The 17,846-nt window shown below is 41.7% G+C and overlaps 1 protein-coding gene across 2 annotated transcripts in view; it reads right to left on the bottom strand.

The window, feature by feature from the left end:
• Positions 1–17,846, bottom strand: part of PDE4B (phosphodiesterase 4B) — a 523,623-nt gene that overhangs the window by 129,199 nt on the left and 376,578 nt on the right. For both annotated transcript variants that reach the window (XM_066376496.1, XM_066376497.1), the window contains one exon: positions 1,023–1,217. In XM_066376496.1, coding sequence (XP_066232593.1) covers positions 1,023–1,217 — 195 coding nt within the window. The remainder of the gene's footprint in view (positions 1–1,022; positions 1,218–17,846) is intronic.

Below are 17,846 nucleotides of genomic sequence, written 5' to 3'. Positions count from 1 at the left end.
GGCATACATTTCAGCATCCAAAATTTACTTGGCTTCAAAAACTTAATAAACAAATAACACAACCCCACCATTGTTCTTTAAATAAAAATTAGAGATCTACAATTAATAGCAGCAAAACAGAAACATTAGTTGTGCTTAATAAGATGGTGGAGAGTGTTATGTCTCAGCAAGGAGCCAGGCAACAAGTGGGCATTGTGTTGAGGTTCTGGAGAAAAGACGCAGACATGTGGCTGGAAGACAGGCTGTTAAATGTCACCAAGCAAAGGCCACTGAGAGAGGATGCCTGTCACCAGGCACCATTTCCTTCTCCACCATGGCCTCATGCAGCACATACTGCGGAACATTGAAGTGTGACTTGCAAAAAGTGGTAAGGTTCTCATCCTGTAAACGATTCAGCAGTTCAGGAAATGAAGCTGAATGAATTTTTTTTTTTAAGTTGTCTTTTATTTATTTTTTTTTGTGGCAGAGACAGAGTCAGAGAGAGGGACACACAGACAGGAAGGGAGAGATAGGAGAAACATCAATTCTTCGTTGTGGCTCCTTAGTTGTTCATTGATTGTTTTCTCATATGTGCCTTGACCAGGGAGCTGCAGCAGACAGAGTGACCCCTTGCTTGAGCCAGTGACCTTGGGCTCTAGCTGGTGAGCTTTGCTCAAACCAGATGAGCCTCCACTCAAGCTGGTGACCTTGGGGTCTCAGACCTGGGTCCTCTGCATCCCAGTCTGACACTCTATCTACTGCGCCACCACCTGGTCAGGCTGAATGAATTTTTTTTTTTAAGAATCAATAACAGATGTAAATTAAAGACCATGCCCAAGGTTTGTCATACCCCTGGAGACCCCGGCTCTAGAGCATTAATGGTTTTAAGATCATCATCACTGTCATGTCATCTCTGCTCATGGTCCTTTTTGTCCTTCTTCCTTCCTGGGGACTCAGGGGAAAAAGCTGTTGTCACTGCTGCCATGACAGGGTTAAAGAAGAGGTAAGCGTGAGACCAGAAGCCAGACAGAGCTGGTACTTACTGCTCGCTTGGAAGTGAAGAGTTTCTAGACATCGCCTTTGGTGACAAGTCATAGTCGCTGTCTGACCTGTAGAGGAAGGACTCTCTGCGCTGGCTGTGCCCGGGAAAGGTGGCGTGAAGTACCAAGCCAGAGGAAGAGCCGGCCTGGGGGTCCAGCGGGCTCCGACCAGGGGAAGGGCCATTTTCCACATCAAAGCTAAAAAAGAAGCAGAAAACTCTGGTCACGTGAGAAGCATGGAAGAGGGCATCTGACATACCTACAATGCAAGCCAATGTGTGCCAGGCACTTTACATAAAACCTCACACTTTACGAAAAGTTTTCATCCTCCAAACAGCTCTGAGTTGTAGTCATTATTATTCTCACTTGAGATAAAGGAAACAGTTCTTAGAATGTTAGTCATTAGCAAAGAATAAAGCCAGGATTTGAACCCTGTAGCAAAATACAGGAGCAACTTTGGCTAATTCAAAATAAGAGCCAACCATCAAATAAGTTGATGATTGGCAAATTCAAAATAAGAGCCAACCATCAAATAAGTTGGTGATAATAACTACAAAGACAGCACCTAACACAGCACCAGGTGGCAGACACTGAACACTCACTGGAATGAGGCTTCCTAGCTGGGAAACTTCCTCCTGCCATGGTAAATATCACAGTGTCATTAAAGATATAATATGCGTATTTTTTAAAGTTTTGAGAAGCAGCCTGACCAGGCAGTGGCACAATGGATAGAGTGTCGGACTTGGATACGGAAGAACCCAAGTTCAAGACCCCAAGGTTGCCAGCTTGAGCGCAGGCTCAACTGGTTTGAGCCAAAGCTCACCAGCTTGGACCCAAGGTCACTGGCTCCAGCAAGGGGTTACTCAGTCTGCTGAAGGCCCACGGTCAAGGCACATAGGAGAAAGCAATCAATGAACAACTAAGGTGCTGCAACGAAAAACTGATGATTGATGCTTCTCATCTCTCTCTGTTCCTGTCTGTCTTTCCCTATCTGTCCCTCTCTCTGATTCTCTCTCTGTCTCTGTAAAAATAAATAAATAAATAAATAAATAAATAAATAAATAAATAAATAAGAAAATAAAGTTTCGGGAAGCAAGTACTGTACTATCTGAAATTGTCCACTGGCTGATTAGATGGGAGGCTCAGTCTGAGATTTCATATTCATGTCAAGTGTAACCATAAGGAATGACTGCATCTGATAATGCCAAACTGCCCTCCAGGGCTGCAGAGTTTCTACTCTGAAGGAGGATACAGCCACTTGCTCCAACAGAGGAGTGCTTTAAGACTGCTGGTCAGTCTCCCTCACTTGTGGAATTACCCCAAAGCCCAGAATTATTTGGACAAGCTCTGGCCAACAAGCATGCGAGGCGGTAGAGATTCTGTTTCTGGTTTCCTCACCCTGGAAACCAGAAACCGTAAGCACTGTGTGTCCTTCCCACACTCTCCATCATCCCCTACACGTTTTCCCTGCTTGCACAACCACCCTTAGCGTCAAAGTGACAATAACCCTCTTGCCTAGCGTTTCTCTAGACTGCTCACTGCACCCCAACTAAAGCTCTGCAGAGAGGTGTTGGAGAAAGTATGAGGTTGGGGATGCTCTCTTTGCCAAGTCAGACCACAGTGGTGGGCTTCCTTTATATTCCTCCAGCTGCCATCATTTCTTTTTACACGCGTGGGCCTTTTCTTTCACTGTTCTTTTGGGTAGACTTTGCTTGTATTTCTTTGGTTTACAAATTGCTTTCTGATCAGTTATTCCACTTATCCCTCATCACACCCTGCAAATATAGATCCCACTGTACATTCGAGGAGAACAAGGCTTAAAGAGATTTTAAATACCTTGCTCAAAGTCACAGGCTAGTCATGCGTAGAATGAGAATGGGAACACCTAAGTCTTCCAATTCATTTCTCCACAACCTCAGGCTTCTCTAATCACAGTGTTGCAGAAAGGCTCACTAGGTAACAGAGTGCAGTTTCCCTTCAGTCTCTGGATTCAAACTAAGTGTGTGTTTGTTTTGTAGTCAGTCAGATTATGAGCAACCTTGGCTGTTATCTTACATGAGGACAGGAACAGCAGCAAATTACCCTGAAGCTGTAGGAGTCACTGAAACAAGAAGCCGTTCATTGTAAGAAATGACAGAATACAGGACTGTCATGCTTTCCTGGAGATCATGCTGAGAAGGGGCTATAGCCAACTCACAAACCCCAGGTGTCTTATAAGAAGCAGCAAGCGAGACTCTGGTTAAAAGGACAAGGAAGAGCCACAACAATCAATATGCATTCCGGCTTTCAGGGCACTGCAGATGGATTTCCACAGCAGGCTGCAGGGCTCGGATGGGGCTGCCTTTCACGGACTGCAGGCAAGCAGGCAGGTGGGCAATCGCTCACACATAACAGCCTGTTCGCCCATCTGCCCAGAGGTAGGTCTCTGTTGTAAGCTAAGTGAAAATACAATGAAAGCTGACTTGCAAACTTTCTTTGGGTGAGATCTATACTAGTAGTAGACCAAAATAAAGAGCTCCTTAGTGGACAAGGGTTCCTTTGTGCCACCTGGATCCTGTAGAACCAGTAGGTCCTGAGGTTGGCTCTGAACTCTGAACTCTGCTTTAGGACAAAGAGGAGAGGTTCTTCATAGGTGAGTATGGGGCTACATAAAGCGGAAGAGTGGGCTTGAGCTTTGAAACTTCATGTGTATTAATGTTGCTACTCATTTGGTTGCATCTGTGCAGCCTTCATGGGTATTGAAACAAACATAGAAATACTTTTGTAGCTGTTGGCAGCCAGCCCCTGCCAGGTCCTCCTGAATCTGCTGATTGTCCAGGTGATCTTGTCACTGAAGGGTTGGTGTCTGGGACAAAAGGAGGCTTCTTCCTTTAACACTACCTCAATCTTTAACCTGTGCCCATTAAGTTGGTCAGTGCCCATGAGGTACCAGTCATTAAATATTATGTATGTCACTGCTGCATATATCTCTGCTAAAATCTCAAAAAAGGTGCCCACTGGGTATTGTTGTAAGGCACCAAAAAGCTGAAAATTAATACTGATATTCTGGGAGGAGAGGTCAGGCTTTCCTGTCCCATCCCTCCTTTGGGGAGGAGAGGAAGAAGAATGTAGAAGTTTCTAGCTTGCAAGAACAATGGGTCATTTAGTTTTAAATGTAAAATAAAGGTTAACCGAGAAATTTCTTCTCTTTCAACAGGAGGCAGAATTTACATACCATCTTACATTGATTGTAGTTCCTCCCCTTTCCTGGAATCTTGAGAGTAAAATACCTCTAGGATAGTGAGAGAAGATGAACCCTAAAAGATTTGTAAAGATCTTTGATTGTGTTACCTTGAAAGTCTTAATGATTCTGTGTATCCCCTAAACAAATGTCAGCTTATGCCATGACGTCATGCTCTCCCCGCCCATGTGTGATCAAGCATATATAAGCAGCCCCTGAACTATTTTTTGGGACTGCATGATTCAGGTCTGATGCCCCGTGTCAGCCATATGCGGCCGGCATATCTAATAAATCTCCTCTTTTAATAAAACTCTTCAAAATTCATCTGGACTGGGTGTCTCTACGTGAACTCGATGAAGTGAGGTACAGTGCCTTTCAGAATCTGGGGTGTGGTAGTTTATAACAGTATGCCAAGCTCTCAGAGCTTTTTCCATTTCGGGTTTCCAGTGAGGCTCACTCTGGCCTCTTTGCTGACAGAGGCATTCCTAGTGGGCAGAAAATAAGTCCACAAGTCATCCTGTCCCTCTTTTGAGTCACAGGACAGTCTTGTCTTGCCAGGTAAGCAAGGACTACATCCAGATCCCAAAGCTCTCCCCATGGTGCTCTCTTCTTTATTCTTTCTTTCTTACCCCGCTGAAACTCAGAGAAGAGCTTGCTGGAACTCAGAAGAAGCCAGGAAGGAATTCTCTGGTCCAAAAGAGCAGTCTCAGTGAGACAAATGGACTTTCATATTCCCTGGGGTCCTGTTTCAAAGCAACCGACACAGCTGTACAACTTAGGAACAAACATGAATCACCAAGCAGACACCAGCCCCAGTCACAGCAGAATTAGCGAGCAGACATCACAATGCGTCCCACAGACCCAGGGCTGAAGGATGTGGGCAAGGGAAAGACTGAGGACAGAGTGGAGCAAAATGAATATGCCACACAAACTGAAATGCAATTAGAGACATGGAATCTGGAATACCAGAAATGAACATGTAAAGGAGGTCATTGTTTATTTAGGTTAACTTTTGCTTCTGCCTTAATCAGGATCCACATTTCACCTTTGGGTTTCTTTATATTGAAAAAAATATATAAAAGTAATGTAAGCATGCTTTATAAAACATAGACAATAGAGGAAAAATATCACCTTTATGAGCAGTTTAGAACTTTTCCTTCTGAATATTTTCCATATGGATTTGGATCCTGATTTTGTTTTCACAAGTATTTTGCATTGTAGTACGGTTTCCAGGATTTTCCACGGGCTGCTAACTGGTTCATCTAGAACAGGGGTCCCCAAACTACAGCCCGCGGGCCTCATGCGGCCCCCTGAGGCCATTTATCTGGCCCCTGCCACACTTCCGGAAGGGGCACCACTTTCATTGGTGGTTGGTGAGAGGAGCATAGTTCCCATTGAAATACTGGTCAGTTTGTTGATTTAAATTTACTTGTTCTTTATTTTAAATATTGTATTTGTTCTCATTTTGTTTTTGTTTTTACTTTAAAATAAGATATGTGCAGTGTGCATAGGGATTTGTTCATAGTTTTTTTTATAGTCTGGCCCTCCAGAGGTCTGAGGGACAGTGAACTGGCCTCCTGTGTAAAAAGTTTGGGGACCCCTGATCTAGAAGCTGTACCGTCCTTTCTAAAGCGTGTTTCCTACTGTTGTCTGTCATATTTATGATCTGAAATATCACTGCAGTTGATATCCTTGAGCTCGTAGCTACTTCAATACTTTGATTTCATTCATGAGTTTCTGAATATTTGACTACATCTGCCAGGAAGGGGTCATCCATATCCAGCATATGGACCGAGTCAGTATTGAAAGTGGCCTTTTTGCTAGGACCAGAGACCCTCTCCACACACACTCTCCCCAGGCCCCTGTCTCGGCCTTGCTCTCTGACGGACAGGATTCTGTAGGCTGCCCTCCCATATGACTCTGCCTGCTTCTCTCTGCTTTGATTGATTGCTCTGGACTGACCAATTGCTTGTTGTCTAAGACCTAATATTTTGACACCTTTCCCTGCTTTGGACCTAGAATTTTCAGCTCTTTCAAGATGGTGGTGGTAGTGGGCGATGCTGTGTGTGAGAAGTGGTGTGCCTGTACCTGGAATGCCTTTCTCACCACTGTCTCTCATCCATCACTCCCTTCAAAATTCAGCTCACATCACCTCCTCTGGCCAGGGTTCTCCGACACAGCAGCCTGGTTCTGTCTGGGTGCACATTCCTCCTTTGTGATTCCTACACTCCTTTATACTGTACTGCTCCTCTGTTTTAATTTTATACTTATTTAGCTCTTTCCAATAGATTTTTATTTCTGAAGGAGAAGGGACCCAATATGACTCACTTTTGTATCCCAGGCATCTGGATCAAAGCTTTGTAAATTAGTCAGTCTCAAAAAAAAAAATCTGCAAACCAATTAAAGAATACTGCAATTTGCCATGAAATGTTTTCCTTATGTCTTCCCTCTTGCTGTCTCCTCACACTTATCCCAGTTCCCTCTGGCATGAGTGTCTGCTCTTTCCTTCAAATGAGTCTTATAGGGATGTGGCATTAGCTTATTTGATAAGCCTTGTAAAACAATCATCTAAAAATAAAATAAAGTAGAATAAAACAAACTGCTATGTTGTCCCCAAACCAAACAAACTCACATAGAAAAATCACTGGCTTTGATATTTGAGACGATGACATCTTTACACAAACCCCGAGATGGGAAAAGCTCTCCTACATCAACTTCTGTTTGCCTTCTTTCTTTTTACTAAAAGCAGAATACTTTCTGCCTCACACTTTCGCTCCTGGTTTTTATTCCTCAGAAATTCATGCACAGCCAGCCTTGAACTGTTGCAGGGAGAGAGCCAGCAGATGGCAGACAATGGCCACAGCTCCCTCAGACTGCACCCCCCACCCTCCCATTCGAGCAGGTGCGGCTGCTTGCCAGTCTTGGAGGGAGAAATATGACTGAAGCCTTATTCATAAGCCTGGGAGGAAAACCCAGGGATAAAGAACAGAACCACAAGGTTTACATGAAACCTTTATTAAACTAAGAAGGTTCTACTTCCAAGAATTCAATCTAAGCCGGATGGTGGCAGAAGTGCCAGTAATTGGCCCTGGGGTGGTAGTTTTTTGATCCCCAATTACCTGCATACACCCCAACTTCTGTAACAAAGACTCATGAAGCAACGTCCAAGGAATAATTTATTTCCAAAATCAGAGATTTTTTTCTTTCAACTCAGTCTTTCCGTAAGCGGGTCCCTTTAGCTTATTCTGACAAATAGCCCTCGCCTCCTCCAAAAAAATATCATAAGCTTTACAAAGAGATTTAAACGCACAGGTGAGCAGAGTGGCTCACCACCGTTTTTGGAAAGTGCTCTACTGTCTCAAGTTTGCTTTTCTTTCTTAAATATTACCCATTGATTATCTTAATTCTCACAACTCTGTTTGACTTCAAAGAGAAGAAAACAGAGGTTTTAAAAAAAATCTGCCGAGTGACCCCCCTCCATGTTTCCACAGATCCCTGATTGACCCCAGAACCTACCATGCTAGACTGTATTCCTCTGGTTACGTAGCTCTTTCACTCCCCTTGACTGTGACCTTGAAGCAGGGACTAAGCCTTAGTCATTTTTGTATTCTCAGGGCCTAGAACCGAGTCTTATGTTAGAAGACACAAAACAGATATGTTGAATAGACACGAGGACCTCACAGTTTTCTCTCTCATCTGACAAAACGTCATTTCAAGTTGGATTCAAACCTCTGGCAGGTGAAGACCTCAGAGGAGTTCCTAAACAGAGTCAGTAGTTTCCTCTCTTCATCCTGACCCGCCTTCCCCACAATATAAAAGGAACTCAATTCCAATACTTTCTTTTTTTTTTTTTTTTTCAGAGAGAGAGACAGATAGGGACAAACAGGAAGGAAGAGAGATGAGAAACATCAATTCTTCATTGTGTCTCCTTAGTTGTTTATTGATTGATTTCTCATATGTGCCTTGATGGGGGGGGGCGCTACAGCAGACCTAGTGACTTCTTGCTGGAGCCAGCGACCTTGGCCTCAAGCTGGTGAGCCTTCCTCAAGCCAGATGAGCCTGTGCTCAAGCTGGCAACCTCAGGGTCTTGAACTTGGGTCCTCCACATCCCAGTCCAACACTATCCACTGTGCCACCACCTGGTCAGGCTCAATTCCAATACTCTTGGCTTTTGAAAACTTTCGTGTCTATTAAAGGTGTATGTTGTTTATTGAGTGTGTGTATGTAAATGAGTTGGGAGTTCTCATGAAAAAAATACTGTTCCTGTGAAGTGCTCTTTCAAAATATTTCCCTCGGAAGACAAGATGGCACTGGAGTAGGCGGATGTATCAACATCCACCTCCCAGAACCAAAGTGGATTACAAACTAATTTTAAGAACTATCATCTGGAAAAACCAACTTTGGACTAAACTAAGAGGACTCTTCAACCAAGGAACACTGAAGAAGCCACACTGAGACTGGTAGGAAAAGCAGAAATGCAGAGAGGGCTGCCCAGCTTCCCAGAGCGAAAGGCAGCCAGGAGAGACTTGCGTGGCAGGAAGTGAGTTTAGCAGAGAGGGGAGGGTCCTGAGCCCCAGGAACAAAGCCCCAGCCTGCAGCCCCAGAGCTCAGAAGAGGCGTAAGGACAGTATTTAGCTGGAAACAAGATAGGATACTGTTTGTGAGAAAGAGACTGATTTCTCAGACCCAGGATTCTTCTTAAAGGGACTGTGCAGAAAACCTCTTTCACAACCACTCACCTGGGGCTCCGGGGGATGGGGAGAGAGGAGAGGACTGGAGTAGCAGGAAGAGAGTATAATCTAGGAGGCACAGGGAGAAACATTTTTGGAGACAGCCACCCTAACCTCTGGGTCAAGTCATTCCCCAAATCTGAAGTGAATATTTCCCTCGGAAACATCAATACCAGCAAAGGGAAGCAGGACACCAGCCAAACAAGCTCTCCCACAGCACTCAGAGCAAAGTCGCTTAGAAGGAGGGAGCTTTTGGGTCTACAGTAGTGAGTGTTAGGGTCTGAGCTGCAGTGCCCCCACCCACATGGCTGAGGGCTCGCTGGAGGGCGGGCGGTGGCGGATGCAGAGGGGCGGTTCTGTTGGCAGGGGCGGAAGCCTGCTGGCCACCACTGGGCTCATGTGTGAGCTCAGTCTTGCCCAGCTGGGGAGGAGTAGGCGTGCAAAAGTGGTCAAGCCCAGCTGCCGGCAGCCTGTAATCTAGCCTGCGGGAGAAGAGCGGGAACCCTAGAAGGGGTGGAGACCAGCCCTTGAGCAAGGGTGCAGGAGCACAGCCTTGCCCCCCCCCCCTGTGGAACCGAGGCTTGTGGCCTGACTTGGGAGCCGGCTCCTCCCGCGAGGGTGGAGCCAAAATCCCAGAACAGGTGGAGTTCTGCTACTGAGCTGAGCCTGGGCACGCAGTCCTGCCCCGCCAGTAGAGCCAAGGCTAGCAGCCGGTTCCATGAGCAGGCTCCTCCTGCAAGGGTGGGAAGAAAGCCCGGAAACAGGCGGAGACCCACAGCTGAGCAAAGGTGCTCACCAGTGCTCTCAGGACCGAGTATAATGCCACCCACAGGGGCAGGGCAAAGGTCAAGGCCATCAAGGCTTGTGCACCCAAGCACGAGATCACAGCTACTCCTGTGAAGGAGAGGTGGTAACCACAGCAACACCCCCAGTGGGCAGGCACCAGCAACGCCCAAACCCAAAAGCCCTAGGCAGCAACAGAAGAGGGGCTGGCAGGCCTGCAGACAGACCATACCAAGGGTACAGAGGCTATACCCAGTGGACTCCAGGGGCCAAAACCTTCCTTTATACAGAGAAAATGCGGAGGCAGAGAAACGCAACACAAATGAACCAAGAGAAATCCCCAGAAAAGGACCTAAATGAATCAGATATAACCAAATTACCAGATGCAGAGTTTAAAATAACAATTGTTAGGATGCTCAAAGATATTAGAACAACAATAGATGGTCATTATGAAAACCTAAATAAAGAGATAGCAAATATAAAAAAGGACATTGAAATAATAAAAAGGAATCAGTCAGAAATGACAAATACAATATCTGAAATAAAGAACGCAATGGAAGGAATTAAAAGCAGGATGGATGAAGTGGAGAATCGAATCAGCGAGTTAGTGGACACGATAAATAAAGGCACGGAAGCAGAGCAGAAAAAAGAAAAGAGACTCAAAAAGTCTGAGGAAACTCTTAGAGAGCTCTGTGACAACATGAAAAGAAATAACATCCGCATCATAGGGGTTCCTGAAAAAGAAGAGAAAGAACAAGGGAGAGAGACTTTGTTCAAAATATTTCCCTCAGTTGTGCTCAGAAACTATTATCTTCAAATGCTTGCTTATCATTTTGATAAAACCGAATAACCATTTATTTATGTGTTTATATTGGTCATTACCCCAATGTGCTATCTGGTCCCTGTAAACAAGCAAGCTGCTGAGGAAGATGCAGTTTTACCTACTTGACAGTGACCCACCTTTATACAGAGGTGGGCAAAAGTAGGTTTACAGTTGTGAGTACACAAAAGTTTTATTCTTGTATCATTATTTACTTATTAATTATGGCATTTATTATTATCAATCTACTTTTGCCCACTCATGTATAATTAATGGCTGCAGGTTACAACAGTCCTAATTTCTAATTAAGGACTTAACTGTGTGAACTCACAGCCAGCACGACAGACAGCCCAAGAGCCTACTGAAGGAAGGCACTTCCTCTGGTGACGGCTACCTCCAAATATCACAGCTTGGCCCTACGGATACAGTTCCAAAGTCTACGACTACCCTCCCATAGAGTAGGAAGAACTGTGATGTTCAACTCATCTGAATTCTAGAAGAAGCTTCCTACTGCTCTCCTTGAAAATTAAATTAATGGCAATAATGTAAAACTGCCTTTCCCACAGAGAGGTTTAACCAGACAGAATAATGTTGCAAAACTCGATTCTGGGATTCTGGAGCTCTGGCTTCCAGTGGGGAAATAACTAAAATGAAACAGGAATTCTCTGCATCCTGTCCTCTATTCCTTAGTTATTCTCCACTAAAATGAATGAAAAAAATGAATAAGTTGAAGATCTCTGAAGTGACTCTGAGATTGACATTTCACAGAAATTTTGGACATGGAGGAAAGATTCACTTTCAAGTGTGGTTTAATGTAGTTTTATATTGGTAGTGATAATTCACTCATTGAACAAACAAATACTTATTAAGAATCTACTATGAAACAAAGCACTGTTCTAAGTCTGAGAATACAGCAATATGTAATACAGAAACTCTCCAACTTTAAACCACTAAAAACCCCTAAAGGATATGGCAACTCTTAAAAGTAACAATAACTTTTGATAGGATAGTGATTCTAAGGAAAATTAAGGGTCTGCCAGATGATAATAATTTTGTGCGGGAATGTGTATTGTGCGTGGACTTTAGAAAGGTAGGGCAGAGGGACCAGAGACTGAGAATTGACTAGTTTGTGTGGCTGCTGCCCTGGTTGTACTTTGAGTGTACAAATTATCCTACCAGCTCAATATTTTCCAGCTTACATTCTCCACCTTTCCTAAAAGATTATCATAAAAGATAAACAAATTCTTTCTTAACAAGATACAAACATTCCCACTTATCAGTTTGGTGGTCCTGCCGATAAGAAAATTTATTAATCTATTAATTAAGTGAAATAATTATTAACAAGTACGTATATTTAGTAAGCTTACAGCTGCTCAAAAGTAATTGAAATTCCCTTCAAAAGAAATGAAATTGATTTGGGAATGAATTAACTGAAGCAATGACTTCAATATATTGTTGCTTTTTAAAAAAATAAGTTCTCATATACCAACTGGAAATGAGTTCTAGAATTCTGTTTGAAATCTATAGTTAAAATATTGTAGATAAATGGTCATTTTGCTTGTTTGACTACTCTAGTGATGGGAGACATGTTACTCTCATAAGATACTAAATTTAATTTCTGGATTAATTAAATTCTAAAACTCGAGCCAGACAACTTGAATGAATTTTCCACTTTAGCCTACACCTCCTCCAGGCCCCATCCCCATCTGCTTACATACCCTGTCCTTGTCACTGTGGTAAATGGAATCAGCATTCTACTCAGTTATATGAACCAGAATCATCCATGGTGTTGCCTCTTTCCCCAACCCCCTATTTTGTCTTTCAGTTGGCCAACAAGTCCTTTCCATCTTACATCAAAATTATACACTTTTCTCTATCTCTGCTGCCATCACTGTTTCAGGGCGTTAAAATCTCACTTGAACTGGAATAGCCACCCTGTGAACCTCCCTGTTTCTACTTTCTCATCATCCACTAAACCCTTCTCCACATAACAGCAGGAACAATCTTTTTTTTTTTTTGTATTTTTCTGAAGCTGGAAACGGGGAGAGACAGTCAGACAGACTCCCGCATGCGCCCGACCGGGATCCACCCGGTGCGCCCGACCGGGATCCACCCAGCACGGCCACCAGGGGGCGACGCTCTGCCCACCAGGGGGCGATGTTCTGCCCCTCCGGGGCGTCACTCTGTCGCGACCAGAGCCACTCCAGCGCCTGGGGCAGAGGCCAAGGAGCCATCCCCAGCGCCTGGGCCTTCTTTGCTCCAATGGAGCCTCAGCTGCGGGAGGGGACGAGAGAGACAGAGAGGAAGGAGAGGGTGAGGGGTGGAGAAGCAGATGGGCGCTTCTCTGGTGTGCCCTGGCCGGGAATCAAACCCGGGACTTCTGCACACCAGGCCGACGCTCAACCACTGAGCCAACCGGCCAGGGCCAGGAACAATCTTTTAACACAAAAATCAAATGATATTATTGTACTTAGAATAAAATCCAAACTCTTTCCCATGAATTAAAACTCCCTCCTAGCTCCTGCCACCCCTCTAACCTCATCTTTTTTTAAAATTCAGCAATGCATTTATTTTTATTTTTTAATACATTTTTATTAATTTTAATGGGGTGTCATCAATAAATCAGGGTACATATGTTCAAAGAAAACATGTCCAGTTTATCGTTGCATACACATCACCCAAAGTCAGACTGTCCTCCTTCACCTTCTATCTAGTCCCCCCCCCCCATAACCACCTCATCTTATACCACACTCTCCTCTCCTCAGTATGAATCAGCCCCATGGGCTTCCTCTCTGTCCCAGAAACATGCCAAATCCTTTCCCACCTCAGCAATTTCTCACATGTGTGTTGGGTTCACTTGTGTATTTTCTTTGCTTCAAATAGTTCCTGGCTCAAAGTGCTTAAGAAATATTTGTTGAATGAATAAATAAAAGTTGGTCTCTGTTTTCTCTCCTCTACTCTTTGTACAGCTTCCTTCTTATTCTTTAAGTCTTAGGTTAAGTCATAAAAAGATTTATGTTTAAAACAAACCAATCCACAAACTTCTTCTCCCCAAGAGAGCTTCTTCCCCAAACTATTGTTTAAAGTAGGTCCTCTTGTCTTCATAATACCTATTATAACTTTTTGCTATATCAACTTGTATGCTTACTATTTTTGAACTTGTTTCTTCTCTCATGAAATTCTAAGCTCCATTTGTTGTATATAACAATGTATTAACTAATGCCTGCACTGTGCTTGGGAGATACTGCTAATTCTGAAACAATGTCTATTTAATGGATTAATGAATGAATAAACGAGCAAGTAAGTGTATTAAACACAAATGATCACCTCAGAGATTCATAGCAGATCCATTTTATTGCTATTTAAAAATATATATTTCTTTATCAGGAGAAGGGCTCATTTACTGACTTCTTGTCATTGGGACAGCTCCCACCCTAAACCTAAGAAAGCTCATTTGATGTAAAAACTTGTTACAGGTTTGAAGCATTTTTTGGGAGGGATTATTACTCTAGTTTTATTTCAGAAAATGAGACTGGTTTTAATATCAAATTCCATAAATCATTGACCTTTCAGAGAGGGATTCAAGTAGGTGTTTAGGTCTTCATTGAATATGCATTCCCTGTCTTGGGTTTGTGAAATGCCATTACTTAATGTTTCAGGATCTTTGTATTTTAAAACATAATTTATAACCTCTTGAGAATAAATATGCTACATATCTCCTTTTTTGGTGAAGGAAGCAGGGTGGAAAAAGTGGCAGTATGGTTTGCTATAAACTCAAATAATAAACATAAAATTGGAAATCATTGCCTCAGCCTCCGGTTTTCAGAGCACTTAATAGTGTTTATGTCAGTTAACATCTGGCTTCCAAATGTTATCAGTCTTTAACACTGCATCTGCAGAAAGCTTGGCATTTGAGTTTTGGAATATTCTTTCAGAAAGAAAGAAGGGGCGAGAGAAGGAGGATAAGAGAAAATAAAGGTAGAATAATGAGATCTCGGAATCTTTTCTTCTTGACTTAAGCAGTAAAGTTAAGAAAGCTTTATATATATTTTTTTCTCACAGGTCCTGAGCACTTACAATGTGTCAGGCCATGTGTTAAGTATTCGGTATATATTAACTCATTTTATTGCTGTGGTCACTCTGGGGAAGGTGCTCACTTTATCCTATGGATTTGAAAACTGAAATTCAAAGGTTTAAATAATTTGTTGAAGACCACTCAGCTATTGAACAGTGGATCGTGAATATAAAACCTGGTTTGATTGGCTCCATTAACAAATCAATCAACTCACATCAATAGACATCTGTTCAATCTTTCCTCTTGTTACCATGTAAATATATATTTATGATTGCATTTGTAGCCCAGCTTTCTGTTCTGAATGCTGCTCTTTTTCTCCTATGTATAGACTACCCCACTAGAGTAACTTTACTCTTTCTTACATCATCATTTTCCATTTTGCACATCAGCAAACAATCTAACTGCAAAGATTTATGTCTAAAACAAACCAACCCACAAACAAAAATAACAACCAAAAAGACTCCTCTGAGACGTCTGCAAATTGAAAGAATTCATCACCAGCAGACTTTAAATACAAAAAAGGTTAAAGGAAATCCTTCAGGCAGAAGAAAATGATACCAGATAGAAATCTGATCTACACAAAGCAATAAAGATTTTTATTATTATTAAAATTTCTTCAAAATGCAACTGACTGAAAACAAAAATAAAAATGTATTGTAAGGTTTACAACACAAGTAGAAGTAAACATAATAAGAGCACAAAGGCAAAAAAAAGGGGAGAAATGGAAATATATTGCAAAAAGGTTCTTACACTATATGTGAAGTGGTATATTACTTGAAGATTGACCATGATCAGCTAAAATTTACACTAGAATCCTTAAAGTAACCATTAAAATATAAAAATAAAGAGTTAACACCAAACATATATATGGGTCTTGTTTTTTTATCCATTCAGCCACTCTGATTGGAATATTTATTCCATTTGCATTTAAAGTAATTATTGATAAGTACATAGTTATTGCCATTTTATTGTTCATATTTTGGTGGTTCTTCTTCTTCTTCTTCTTCTTCTTCTTCTTCTTCTTCTTCTTCTTCTTTCTTCTTCTTCTTCTACTTCTCCTCCTTCTTCTTCAAGTCCCATTAACATTTCCTGTAATCAGTTTGGTTGTGATGAACTCCTTTAATTTTTTCTTGTCTGGGAAACTATTTAGAAGATTACTTTGTAAGTTTTATAAATGTCTAACCACTATGCTGTACATGGGAAACTAATATAATATTGAATATCTGTATTAACAACTGTAATTAAAATGTATTTTAAATTTTTAATTGTTAGATGACAGATCAGTGTTTAGTCTGGGCCTCTAGAAATAACTACCAGAACACCAACAAAGAGGAAGAAGAAAGAGAAAGGAGAAGAAGAAAAAGAGGCGAATGAGGAGGAAGAAGAGCTCAAGCTATGGAAATAAAATGGAAGCATAAAACAATTATTTAATACACAACAGAGAAAGAGGAAAGAGCACTTCACAGAAAATCCCTTTGTCAATATCATCAGTACCCAGCATCTTGCTCAAACCAATGGTCAGTTCTCAGTCACCATCTTTCTCAAAGTGTCAGGAGTGTTTGATACAATTTATCCTTCTCTTTTTCTTTACTTTGACTTCTCCTGGTTTTCTTACTATTTTATTGGCCTTTTTTAGGTCATTAATCTCTTCCAAAGTCTACATATTGGAGAGTCCCTGGGCTCAGCTAGCAGCTCTGTTTTCTTTATCTATACTTTATCACTACTTTTATCATGGTATAAAATGCTGTCTATTTACCAATGACTCCCTAATGGTGACTACAGAAGAAAATGATGAATGTCAAGAAGCTCATAATCTTAATACACAAAGCTGGAAATCTCAAAAGGAGAAAGACGATTTAAAGAGTAAAAGTGGTATGGATGCCAGGTGCTGCCAGTGAGACACCCAGACTGTGTCTTATAGTGCATTTAAGACACTGTCTGCATTGCTTTCATATATCACTGCCCTCAGTTCCAGTGGTAATTTTATGTAAAATGCATCCAATTTCTATAAAACTACTTAGCATTGATTTTGCATCTGAAGAGTTTCCAAGGCTCCAAAAATAAATGATATCATGATTCTATTAGAGCTTAAGCAGAGTCTCCAGGCTTCACTGTTCTTTGCCATTATTTTTAGAAATTAAATCTTCCTGTAATCGAAACCAAATGTCTCTGAGTGGCTTGCCCTTCATCAGGGTAGTCTCTCTTCTCATTCCCCAAAGCCAAGGTGAGGTGGGGCCAAGTCAGGTTTGGGGAATGGCCTCACCATTACAGTACCTTGGGGAACTGTGAGAATCCTTTACCTCACACTTGGCCTTCACATAAGAAATAAAAACCTTATATTATTATGATAAGTTTCAGTTTTCTTGAAGAGCAATCCTTTCGAAAGGATACAGGACCAGTGTTTTGAAGTGAACAGAGAAGTCCTTTCTTTTTAATCAATGTGAATTTATTTTCCTCTTCAGATATCAATTCCTATTCATGACTCCTTTTTTTGGAAAGGCCATTACTCCTTTACAAATATATCTTTTCAATAACAAACAATAACTGCTCCAGTTATTGAGGAAACACAGCTGCAAAACATTCTCTTCCTTAGCATTGCTTCTCTAGTATCCTTCATTCACAGTTAAACAAGTCCTTTGAAGGGCTGATTTATTTGATTCAGATATAGACATCCCCTGAATATTTCTTCTCAGCCCTGTCAATAATCCCATTTCCTCATTTTATCTTTTCACAACCAAGTCTCTCAACACAGATTTCCTCCTTAATACTCAATTATCTTAACTACTGGTAAATTACCCAGTCAAACCAAAACATCATTTCAGTAATCAAAAGAACAGAGGGCTCTTCAGAAGGGGTTTCTGACTCACATATTTCTGACTCACAGGTGTATGTACTGTATTCTGTGTCAGCTCAATAATATGGCATTACATGGACAAATAAAAACACCACCTCACGCACTCTAGGTGACTTTCTTGCATGTTTCCTTCTCAGCTTTACAAATGAGTCATTTAACTTTTTCAATATTTGTCAATATGTTTTTAAATTCTGTTCTGAAATGTGACAATTCCACTCTAGACAAGGGAGAAATAATACTCATTCCAATTCCATGTAGGTTTTACAATTTAGCAACTATTTTAACATGAATTAGAAGATGCTTATGATCATTGTTTATTTAATATAAGTAGCAGCAACTTTTATT

This window comes from Saccopteryx leptura, chromosome 3, assembly GCF_036850995.1.
Source record: "Saccopteryx leptura isolate mSacLep1 chromosome 3, mSacLep1_pri_phased_curated, whole genome shotgun sequence".
Lineage (NCBI taxonomy): Eukaryota > Metazoa > Chordata > Mammalia > Chiroptera > Emballonuridae > Saccopteryx > Saccopteryx leptura.
The sequence above is the reverse complement of the archived record's forward strand: the minus strand, read 5'-3'. Positions and strand labels throughout refer to the sequence as shown.